This window comes from Astatotilapia calliptera, chromosome 1 (assembly GCF_964374335.1).
Source record: "Astatotilapia calliptera chromosome 1, fAstCal68.1, whole genome shotgun sequence".
Classification (NCBI taxonomy): domain Eukaryota; kingdom Metazoa; phylum Chordata; class Actinopteri; order Cichliformes; family Cichlidae; genus Astatotilapia; species Astatotilapia calliptera.
The window spans coordinates 35,636,560-35,649,144 of NC_137422.1; the positions used below are offsets into that span (position 1 = coordinate 35,636,560).

General features: G+C 38.3%; 1 protein-coding gene across 2 annotated transcripts in view; it reads right to left on the minus strand.

The window, feature by feature from the left end:
* Positions 1-12,585, minus strand: part of LOC113026412 (myocyte-specific enhancer factor 2A-like) — a 45,608-nt gene that overhangs the window by 22,357 nt on the left and 10,666 nt on the right. Inside the window, exons 1-2 of one of the 2 annotated variants that reach the window (XM_026175191.2) lie at positions 2,334-2,471; positions 1,528-1,713 (exon numbers count right to left, since the gene is read on the minus strand). In XM_026175191.2, the coding sequence (XP_026030976.1) occupies positions 1,528-1,581 (54 nt within the window). In that variant the 5' untranslated portion in view covers positions 1,582-1,713; positions 2,334-2,471. Of the gene's footprint in view, positions 1-1,527; positions 1,714-2,333; positions 2,472-12,585 lie in introns of those variants that run through there. The other variant, XM_026175181.2, reaches the window with a different exon arrangement.

A 12,585-nucleotide genomic window follows, 5' to 3' on the forward strand; every position in this document is an offset into this window, starting at 1 on the left:
GTCTTGCCCACGGTGGTAGATAGGTGGAAATGGAAGAAACTGATTCTGTATATAAGTGTGTTATATCCACATAATGAGATGAAATCAGGAGCACCTGTAACTGACTGATTGATTGATTGGCTGTGTGCCCATGTGGAACAGGAATTACAATCTATGGGAGCCAGAATTCTGTCTGTAGAGAATCAAATACTTACTTCACCCAATGACATGCAAATCAATGTATAACTATTATTTAATGTTTTCTCTCTGGATCATTGGTTCATATTCTGCCCCTCTCCATTAAAATGAAACCATGAAAATTACAAACTGTTCATTTCTTTGTAAGTGAGCAAATGTGCAAATTCAGCAACATTAAACAATCAGTTTCCAAAGGCATAAGGTCAGTTAACTTGTAAACTGTTGTCTCTGAAAACAAGTTTCAAGTGATACTATTTCTTGAGCATAACTTGCAAATACACGTGAAAAGAGATTACCAAAAACTACACTGTTCCTCTATTAGAGTGTGTGGCTGCATAAACACCATCTATCACTAGTGCATCTTTCCACTAAAGCCAAGTCATTGCTGTATATTGTGCATGATGTGTGATAGTCTGATACATTAAAAAGAGGAAAAACTGCTGAAAACACTTCATGCACTTGACAGATTAAAAAAAAAAACACAAACCAACTTCCCAAAATAGAGTACAAGAACCTAAATATACGGCAGACTCAAGTGATAGTGCACGCCACACAACTGAAGCAGTGTCTATCTAAAAATGCTTCAGCCAAGACAACCAAACATCAAATATAAACATTATCCCAGATATTTATTTTCCAGCCACATCCCTATTTCCAGAGTCTGTGCCTTCCTTCCAGACAGGCTGGTATTTGTTGTGCTGTTGGGGGTGATATATATAGAGGAGACAGACAGAGAGGGATTCCAGTGGGCAGCAATGTGGCTGCGTAAGGAGACGGTGAGGAGAGAAGGCCACTGTGTGTCCCTAACACTGACCCACCCTGCTAATGACAGGGTGCTGTCCGGACCCAGCTAACCCCAAATTACTGCCCTCGCCACCAGCTGTGACCACTACACTCTCAAAAGTGAAACAGCTTAAAGAAACCTCTGGGAGCTTCTTAGATTTAAACAAAAGTGTACCAGCAAAAGGTTGGGTGCAGGATGCTTTTACAAAGTGTTAATGAACCTATCAGTACGTGCTCATGTACATAATATGTGTCTTTTTATTAGAAACGGGTACCTGACTAAAATGGCACTTCTACTTTTATGCGGCTCTTTGGGATCGTGGAATCAGCACAGTGAACGTCACATTTTTAGAGTGTGCTCTGAGCAGGAGCGCCACATGGGCCACACATCGACACATGAGATATCACGAAAACGAAACATAACAATGAAATAAATGCTAAAACTAGAAGGTGTTCTCAACAGTTAAAGTACACAGCAGATTTCAGCACTGACATAAAACAACAACGCAAAGATATTTTGCGCAAAAACTAAAGACATTTAAGAAGACAAAGGAAGAAGACACTCACCTGTCGGTTCCTCTCATCAACGATACGGGTGATTTGAATCTTCTTCCTTCCCATTGCTAAAGCAACGTCCACCAACAACCAAAGATGAATATCAGAGGGCTCCAAGTATATAAAAATTTAAAAGACAATCCTCAACACATAGTCCCCCTGTCAGCTCCTGTTAGTCCATCAGCTTAGCATGGCTTTCTGAAAGAGAGCAACAATCAGCGTTAACTTAATCATTGTTTATTTACTGTGTACGAGCAGTCACAGAAACAGTTCTATTCAGCAAAGATATTCAAATACTGGGACAAATCATAGAGTGCAAAGGGTCACACACTGCTTACACTGAAAATGCCAGTTATGCAAGGAAAGAAGGAACAGAAAGAAGAATGAATAATAAACATACATTAGTCAGGGACACAAAATCCATTTCTACCATTTTGAAATTTTCCTCTGCAGTTTGGCATTTCACATTTTGCTGTCACTGTTGATTGCAGTTTTGTAGAAAGAAGGAGGACATCTTTTCAAAACACCATAAAGAGAGCCATTAAGAGGACACGAAGCGAGACTGACTAAACACGTGCTGGTCCAACAACAAGGATATGATCCCTCACCAGCTTCTCAACTACTACTGCTGGAACACACAATTGAGCCAAAGACTGAACTTTCTGTTTGTTCTAGAGAGCGTTCCTTTCACTCCGGAGCTGAATCTATAATTATAAAGAGACACATGAGCACAGACACTGTAATACATAGAGAATAAGCGTCATACTGTATGTACCATACTTCATCACACGCCTCTGTATACTGTAGCTTGCACCAACCTCTTCTTTATCTGCACCAACCAGGCCAGCTGTCTTTAGTGGATTCACCTCTGCTTTCTGGCTTTCTCCTCTTGCAGGAGTGACCACCTGCCTTGATGCGTCCCTCCTTTCTTCAACCTCAGTGTTTCTGAGCCCTGCCTTCCCGCAGAGCTCCTTAGCTCTTACCTAATCTCATCTGATCTGGGAGGAGGCAGAGAGTGAGACGAAGCCAGGCTTTATCCTAACCCTCCCTGGATTATTGCAGCATGTGGAGCCCAGCGCTGAGCCACCAAAACCCCCACAGCAGACCCAGTTCACAGGGTTGAGAGATAGAACAAATGCATTTGTCTTTCACCAGAGAAAATGTATTGGTTATTTTTATAGATTTAAATGTAGTGCACATATCTTAAATGGTAATATAGTTAAATACCACTAAAAAAAAACCCCCACACACACTTAAATTTTCCAAAATACCATTTTAATTCCAAATGTATCTTAGCCCACTTTGTTCTTGTTCCATTTAAATGATTATTTGAAACCCTACATTTTCTGTTTTTGTTTTAACATTTAAAGCAAAGTTATATTTAAACACAATTAATTTGCAAGAAAAGGCACGCTATCACTCTAATGCTTCCTGTTCACCATCGCCGAGATTCCAACTGACCCTTCGGAAGTCACGACAGAATATAAACTGTAACAGACAAAGACTCCTTGTATGTTTGGGATTTAAAGGTCACACGGATTTATCGGTTTTACAATCTGGATGATTTGATGGGAAGACACAAATATTTTAAAAAGAGAGAAAGAAAATCCTTTCCATGATACTCATCCCTGCAAACATCATCATCATGCAGATATTTATTTCAGCCTGTGCTTTTGAGTGTTGAATATTTGCAGTGTTCTAAGTTTCAATCAGATAAACCCTGGTATTGCTCTGGTATTATTAGGATAACAGACTGGACTTTGTACTATCTTAGTCACAGCATTCTGTTGTTAAAACATGATGATCTGCTTAAATCTGCTAAATTTTAACACTTCAGGTCACATTAAGTAAAGTCATAACCATAACTAGCCTCTTAGCCGGCCTATCTGAATAAATGGGACTGCCCCGTTAGTTGCTAGTGCCAGAAATTACTTTAGTTTGGTGTAAAATGATTTTAGAAGATCTTAAATGTTAAGAAGGGAAATGTTTATTCTTCCAATTTGGAAGCCTGTTGAATTAGAAACAGCTGAATGTGTTCATTGTTTGCTATTATATATTTATATCAGTATAAATGTGTTCAGTATAAATGCATCTTATGTAATAACATTGAAAACTTACCTGAGATGGTGCTTTTTCATTTTGTAGCAGATTTAAAGTTTGACATTATTGCAAAAATCTTTCAAGAATCTGCTGCTTCACTGGTCATTAATGACCTCTAATCATCTATCCATTTTCATAACAGGCTGGAGTCTGTCCCAGCTGTCACAGGGCAAGAGGCCGAGTATACTCTGGATAGACCACCAGTCTACCATAGAGACAGACAGACAACTATTCATGCTCGCATCCACACCCACGACCAGTTTATAATCACCAATTAATCCAACATGTCTTTGGACTGTGGGAGGGAGCTGGATAACAAGGAAACTTTCGTGTTGTGACAGTGCCGCTGCACCACCATGCTGCCTATGATATGAAAAATATGGTGGCTAAAATCAGTACAATAATTACTTTGAACCAAGCTGCCAACTTGCCAAATTAATAGAAGTGTTGTTGTGGAAGCAATTTGCATCCATATATAACTCAGATTATGTAAGATTTACATTAGAAACCACTAACTACTCCAACACTTTGTACTGAAATTGAGCACTCAAAGTGCTTCTATGCTACAAGCTGCATTTATCCTTCCTATTTCAAGTAAACTCTGATTGATGCATCGGAGGCAGCAGGATTCAGCTTCTTGTCTAAGGAAACTTTGACATGCGGACTGGAGTAGCCAGGAATTGAACCACTGACCCTCCTACTAGGGGACAGCTTGCTGTTTCTCTTACCACAAAATGCATTCTGTGGGAATATTTCCTATCACTTTATTTGCTTCAAAAAGAAAATGTGGAAAAATGTACCAAAAAAAGACAAATGTTAGGTCTGTTTGTCTTTTTTGAATTGCACTAATGCTAACCTTTTTAATGGGATATTTTTATAATTAAAGACAAATTAAAGTTTGTTTTTAAGACCCCTTTACTTATTACACACTAGTGTTAGATTCTGGACTGGATAGTGGACCAGTGCTCTTTTCTAATATATTTAGCAACTCACACATTAAGTGCTTAATAGTAGGAGGACACAGCACAGGACTCTGGGTTCACCTTCTCTTGTGTTTTGTCATTTTTTGGCTACATCAGGGGAAGATTGTGGTTTCCCTGAAATATTAATACATGTAACATATCGAGTACTTTATCATTAGTTAGCCATCGCTTTGACTTTTTCCCCAAAAAAGGTCCGTCAAGGGCCTAAATATAGTCATAGAAAGGTGAATAATTTGTAGCTGCCATGTGTTAGTATTGTAAGCTAGAAAATCGATGTCAGTGAATAATTTGCAAATAGGTAAATGATGGTAAATATTAAAGATGTGGTTAAGATTTGTTGTTCATGCTGGCAGTTAGGGCTGCCATGATTAGTCGACTAGTCACGATTACGTCGACGACTAATTTAATAGTCGAAGCGTCGTTTGAAGCTTTGTAAGATCCCAAAAGGCGCAGGAATAAGTAGTAGGATTTAAGAGTGTAATAACAGACTGAAACAGAAGATGGCAGAACTGCATGTACAAGGATGCCAGCTGCCGTTAAACCCCGAAGAAGAAGGAGCTTTGTCCCAGAATTCATAGCGCAGCCCAGCTCAGTTGTCAACAATGGCGGCAGCTAGTTAGTTTTAATATTACTCTTATTATTCTTTTTGGGTCACAAAATAAACGTTTAACATATTTGCAGGTGAGAATGTAGCTGTGTAAACCTGAAATATCTGCTCAGTTTATCAAGACACCACATTTTTTCAAAAGCGCTCCGACATTTTCGGAAACGTCTGTTATCCACCAGCTCGATAGCTAGCCAGGGGCAAGGCTCACTAGAGCCGTGAGAACACCGGACTCCCGGCAAATCGTTTTCAAATCCACCGCCGTCTTTCGCTACTCAGGTTAAACGTGATATATAAGTCACTTAGATAACTTAAAATTGATACTGTTTGGCTTTTTCTAGTATTTTATTTGTTCCTGAGTAAATCGGTTTGGCTGAGATTAAAGTTATAGTTTCTACACAGCTGAATAAACGTCAAAGAGACAACTGATTATCAGAAGTGTGAGATGCTCGAGAATATACTCCGGTGTCCTGTTATATTTTAGATAGCAAGGAGCAGACGGCAGAGTTTATTAAACTCCACCGAAACAATCTGCAAATGTCATTAAAATTTAATAAACTATCATCTTGTCTTTATTTTTAGTTAGCACATACCTTAAACACTTAAAGCTGTAAGCTAATGATAGTTATATAAGAGCAGATGCATGCTGGTGCAATAAGCTGTACGTTTACATCCAATGGATGCATGCTCTGATTAGTCGACTAATTGCAAAAATAATCGTTTGTGGCAGCCCTACTGGCAGTAAATGTCTAGTCTCCATGTTTTTCTCTGAATGCTTTATTGCTGACATTTTAAAAAGAATGAAAGATGATGCAACCTTGGATCCAGAAACAATGGAATACTACTGAAACACAAAATTGCCAAATGCTTATGGACACTTTTTCCTCTCTGTAGTAGCAACAATTGCTTTGTTTCAGGCTGCCCATGCTTCAGTGGAGTCTGTTTTACACCGTTCATTCACATGTTTCCCAGACAAGCTGTCCTGATCAATGTTACTATGGCAGAAACTGTCTGGCTGATATGAAAATTAATACAAACAGAGATGACCCAACAGACAACCAGCACTCACAAACACACAAATCATCCATGTACTGTCATATTATTACACCCAAACAAAAAGTCCCATCTATTCTAAAACATTGAGTAACCAGATCACTTTAACAGTTTGCTTTTTTCCATTCTGAGAATTCAAACTAAACAAGAACATCAGCATCTACTATTTGTGCTCCCAATATCTGCAACATACTACCACAAAACCTGACGTCTGCTCCAAATCTTAGTTCTTTTAATTTTAAGTACATTTTTAAATTTGTTTTAAGTTTGATCTTAAAACTGTTTTATTCGCTACTGCTTTGAATTAAGATGAAGAGATGTTCTTTTTCCTTTTGAATATACGTTCTTGGGTATGTACACTAGTGAATGTGATGATGGCTATTGTGGGGATGGTGGTGACGATGGTGGTGGTGATGATGGCAATGATGATGTATGTCTGTGTCATAGGTAACTCACTGTATGCATCCTGTTGACAGTTTCTCGTTATTTTATTTTGTTTTATTTTATATTTGTAATTTCCTTTGCTTTTTTATGTAATGCTCTTGATGTTTGTGTAAAGCACTGAGCACTGCCATGTCTCTATAAATAAACCTGTCTTCCCTTGCCTAAAAGAAAATTACAGTAATTTAGGATGTGTTTCATACACTGGTAACAAATGAGATATTGCTGTGGAATTTCTCCTTTTGTGGTGAAGTAACACACAAATATCAGATCATAATAAAGTGTTAATTATACGGATAAACACCAACATAAAAAATGGGGAAACATCAATTTAAAAAATACATTTGATTTCATCATTTAAACTTGCTCTGACCCTTTCAGCACCTCTCTAACGTTAGAAGATGCTCTCCTCTTGATACATCCTTAAACAGGGAGCGCTAAACCCTAGAGTGAACCTCACAGTCAAAAACCCTCCGCCTTATCTCGCCCATGAAATCCAATTCCTGTGGATATTCGGAAGCGTGACAATGCTTTGTCAGGGTGTGAAACACACTTTTCCAAGGTTGGATTGCGCTGGATTTTAATTTATCTCGTATGTCTCTTCAATAGCAGAATCTCACTTCTTGTTGATTTGGTAAATAAGAGTCAAAGAGCTTCCACCTAACATTGTTTTACAGATAAAGTATGGTGAGTGCCACACAAGAGTACATATGAATGGGGAGTACACACATTGTAACCTCTTTGCAAAAAAAATAGCTGACAGCCAAATACATTTGCTAAAACTTCACATAGTTCTAAGTTGTTAGACAAAGTGACAAAATCTTTGAATAATCACATGGACGTAAAGCAGAAGTAAAGAATATTGAGCTCAGCCAAAGACAAAACTGTGGTCTGTAAAATAAAAAGGAACGCCAAAGAAAGTTTTACCTTTAACAATTATTCTCTGTGCTTTTGTTTGTCAGTTTAAATTTGAATCAAGTTTTAAAAAAATGCAAGTTGTTATTTTTATGATTCAAACAAATGATGTTGCTTAGTGAATGTTAGTGTGGGCGAATGTAGCTGTAGCAGTACTTATTTTTGGAGTTGTTAATAACCAGCACCAAGCTAGTGCTGGGTGACTGAACACTATGGTGCATGAATATATGGGCTGCTTAGGTTTGGCAGAGCCCAGCAGAAGAGCACATCTCTGACTGTTTTTTATTTATTTATGGCTGATTTTGTTTAGATGTTTCAAGAAGTCTTTAAAGCGGAATTGCTGAGTAGTGCCATCCTAAGGCACTAAGCTAGGATGAAGAGTTTTGCACAAACACTGAAACTGCTGTGACAGAGATTCTTATCATGTATTGTAAGCAAATGTAGTGCTGTGGACACCTGGCATTGTAGTGTTGTTGTTAAGATCTTTGGAACAATGCACTAGTCCCTCTCTCTGTGTCTGACACATTACTGAGTTGACGGCAATGCAGTTAACTTGTGGCAGAGCACATAAACATCGGTTAAACTGTAAAGCTTGCAATCACTACTACCACTGCTTTATATTTGCAAATGGCTAAATAAGTCATATGCAGAGCACTGGCCAAGTTCTATCCATGAACATGGCCACCATACGGCTGGCTGTTTAGCTGCTGCATAAACATGACAATGATATCATTAATCTTAGTAAGAAAGTAAAGTATATACCCCAAAATGTTAAACTGTTCCTTTAAAATACTTCCCGGTTGTATACAATTTATAAATATACTAAACAATAACCTATATCCACTATGAAGAGCTCACTTAAATTTAAGCTCACTTAAAGCTACATTTTCTGACAGTGAAACATCATGACCCATGACTCTACTGAGCAATTCTTATGAATAGTGAAGTGTAGTGTGGGAGTTTGAAACATTGTGTCACCCACGTAGTTCATCAGCAACAGTGTTTCAAACTCATGGCCATTGAAATGTTCCAAGATTAAATGCAGGTTAAGTCATCTAATATTCATCAGTCATTTAAAAATGATTTGGAACTATTACTAGCATTTATTTGTGTGCGTCTCAAAACTTCAACTGAGTCTATATTTAAAAGTATGAAAAAATTATTTACTACCACAGTGATGACAAAAAGGCTGGACATAACTAAACTAGAGTGAAGTAAAACCCCTGCAAGCTGCCAGCTTCCTGTTAGCTCTGTCAACTACAGTACTTCCTGTTTTATGATCAGTCTGTCTGGCAAGGAAGGAGCTTTGAGTAAACCACCCTTCAAAACACTACAAACACACAAACCACCATTAACATTTTCTTATTCCATTGAACATAAATTTATTGCTACATCCGAAGCCAGAAGTCAGGCCAAAAGGTCAAATAGATCAAATTATTTTATGCTAAACTTTATTATAAGTTATTTATCAACAATAAAGTTATTTATCAGTCTGTCTCTGAATTTAAAAAATATATACACACAAACAAACACCAAACAAATTTCTAAGGGCAAAGCGCGTGATCCATACTAGTGGTTGGAGCTGGTTTCCACTGTTCCGAAGGGCCAGTGTCAGGAAAATTAAACCCTATAATTTCCTTCTTCCATATCTGTTACACAAGGGTAAAAACTTCACTCCCCTGGTTTTTCTATTTAAATTACTCATTGTGGTTTAGAAGAAAGCGCTGTCTAGATAGTGGAAAAAGGAAACATTCCACTTATTCCATTTGAATTTACTTGCCATGTTCTCACATCAGTCAACACCACATGGAGAGAGATGGCATGTTAAAGGGCATTCAATGTCCAACTTGTGTTCTCACATGCACCTTTGTTAGATAATTTCTCAAGAAGTTCACGGTTGCAATTCATGTGTGAAAATAGTTAACATTAATTTTGAAAAATACATATCACACTGTCACATATCATAATCACATTACAACAATTATTGTGATGTCTATGAGCCAATAAGGCAAAAAGCAAGCCTTTGGTCAAAATGAAATATAAAATTGACGACAATTTTTGGTAAGAATTTGTTTTCAAGGACTTTCAACACAGCTACACCCACATGGAACCACGTGGCATTTTTGCAGGGGTGTTGGGGGTGTTGTACAGATTAGCCGAACAAGATCAAATTAGTTACTTAGCTGCTGGTAAGCTGATTGTTTGGGGAGAGACATGATAGCCGTTTCCTCTGTTTCCAAATGTTCTATAGGCACAGCTAACGTAAAGGCTATAAGTTAATATACTGCCTATTGCTTCATAGATGTAATATATAATATAATATAATGCATCTTTGACAATAGCAACACCTGGTCCATTCAATGCCAATAAGAGTCTCTGAGGAACAAAATCGCCTAGTGTTCTTAGACATCAGTAGAGGTGATCGATGTCAGCCGTCAGGAAGATCATAAAGTCTAGTTTTCATGCAGTGAAAAAAACACTGTATCCGTGATGGAATGCACTTCTGCGTTTACTGCACTGCAAAAAGAAAAAGATTAAAATCCACAACAGATGTGCAGCTTTTTTCCTGAAACACTGACTCTCTCTCTCTCAGAATAAAGAAGCTGACAAAGTTGAACTTTTGTGTAGTTGGTCAGCAAGACTGTTTTTGAGCGGAAGGCAAAAAAAGATGATGCCTTTTTCTTCAATCGATAGCAACCTTTGCTACACAAGATTTTTTTGCACAGTATAGTTCATACCACAACTATGTGTCAAATAAATGTTGCTCAAAGTGTATGCAATTGTACATATTTAAAAATTGTAATAGAGTGCACATAGTACCATGCATTTCCTCTTTCAGTATTTACCTTTGACATAAACATGATGGGCCCCATCTAACACTGGACTGTTGACCTCAATATGTCTTACTAAAGGGGCTTTGTAAAAATAGAAAGTTCTACACAGTAGTTCTAACATTATGAGCACTAATTAATGTCCCCTTCACCAGCTCCTCATGTAAAGAATGAGCAGAAGTTAGAGCTGTGGAAGGTTAATCATGCTCTTTCTTAACAGGTTGTTTTCAGTACAAACTGGCAGAGTAATTGGGAACCCTTTCATCACTTCTCCTCATTAAAGAGCATGGGTCCAACTCTAATTGTGTTGACCCCACAGTGACCTCTGCTTCAGTCACTCCAACATTAAATCAATAAGGTTTCAAGCTGTTACTACGCAGCAGGCACCACTTGATAGCCCCCCCAATCTTCTGCTGCCAGCCGAATAAAGAAATCACTGTCTCCGAATATCATTTTGTTCCAGTAGATTATGGAGCTGATCCTAGTAGTCAGTGCAGAAACAACCATGGTGAGATCTGTGGTGATTTGCTAATAGATGAAAGAGTTTCTCTTTCATTACTGTTTGCTAAAGTGTTAAGAACTGATGACAGAGATTGCTTTATTCGTATCTTTACCTTCCCTGCAGCTTTGCTTGTCTCCTTGCTCTCTCCTACTTCGCATTTTGCTCAGTGTCGTCCTTCTTCCTTCTAGCAGCTTATTTGCATGGTATCCACCAGCAAGAGAAGAGAGGATCTTTTGCTCAAGGCAAAATAAGGCAGAAGATTCTCTTTCCCCAGCAAGCCTGGACATTCTTTGAAGTTCTAATAAATGAAGTTTTTTATAAAGGTTCTAGGGGAACAAATGCATCATAAACATTCTATATGGTGGACCTGGTCCCTGAGGGTGCAGGACTTAGATCGGGCTTATTTACTAGCTGAAGTGTTTAACAGTTCCCCGTCTATATTACCACTATCCACACAGGCCCAGATGTGCACATACTTCTTTGATGTAAAGAAAGTGAATGTCAATTTATGTTAAAATATCATGAGACTGAATTAACATTTTGTTATGCAAATCATGCTCTGACACAATGCACAGTTTTTGAATAAGAATGATAATTTGCATATTACTACCAGCAACAACAGCTGCAAATGAGATTCCTTGTAAACGTGGCCAATGACAAAACCTGACATTCAGTAGAGTCAAAGTCCTCTGAATGTTCCACTTTAGCTTCTCTCCTGTGGCTTAGTGAGACAGGAACACGTCTTTTATAGTGAGTCAGGAGAAAGGAAACCAAATGATGCTGTAGTCTGTTGCCAGGCATGACAGGAACATGCACTGTGATTAATTCATCACCCACAGTCAGACAAGCTAGCCTCTGGTATCAAGCAGCCAGAGTATCGACACTGGCCTATGCTGTTTTGCAGGTCACGAAGCTAATGGGTTTTTTCTTGAAATGTAATAATTAAACTGATCTCCATGCACCAGCAGCATGGCCATTTGAGCTAGGCTGAAGGCCAGGCAGATTAGTTGGCTTAAACTGTCATCCGCCGTACCACCAGACTCCCCAGTTAGCATGTGAAGAAGCTGTGTTATTCTGTTAAGTATGATTCTCTTTAAGGAGGCAAGAATACATAAAAGGCCATGTCAGTGTGTGTATCAAACCATAAGAATAATGCAATAAAAATGTAATAATACTTTTGTGAATTATACATTAAAAAAGCCCGTAGCTTGGAGGCTTCATTTACTGACACCCCATTCTCCTACGCGCCACAATGTTACTCTCAATCTCCCAGCCTTGTAAAAACTCCAAGACAGCAGTCTGCTCGTTTAATTACTGGCACACTGTGATGTCATTTCATTATTGTGTTGCTTTTATGGCAGTGGCAGTGGGCTAAGATTTTCCTGTCTCAACACAGAGACACTGATGTCATGCCTGCAACAAAGATTGAAACACAAGCTGCCTTGTAAAATACGGCCACACTTCCATACCCTCTGTTCCTTTCATTAAAAAGAAAACAAAAAAATGTTAATTGCACTCCAAATTAAGTTTGAATCCTGACAAAATATGTTCTTTTTTTCTGTCTGCCAGTTTCATGTTTTCTTAAAAGGCTGTCAGCTGAGGTTGCGAGGTGAGATGAGCCTGGACTGTGTTTAAGGGTCA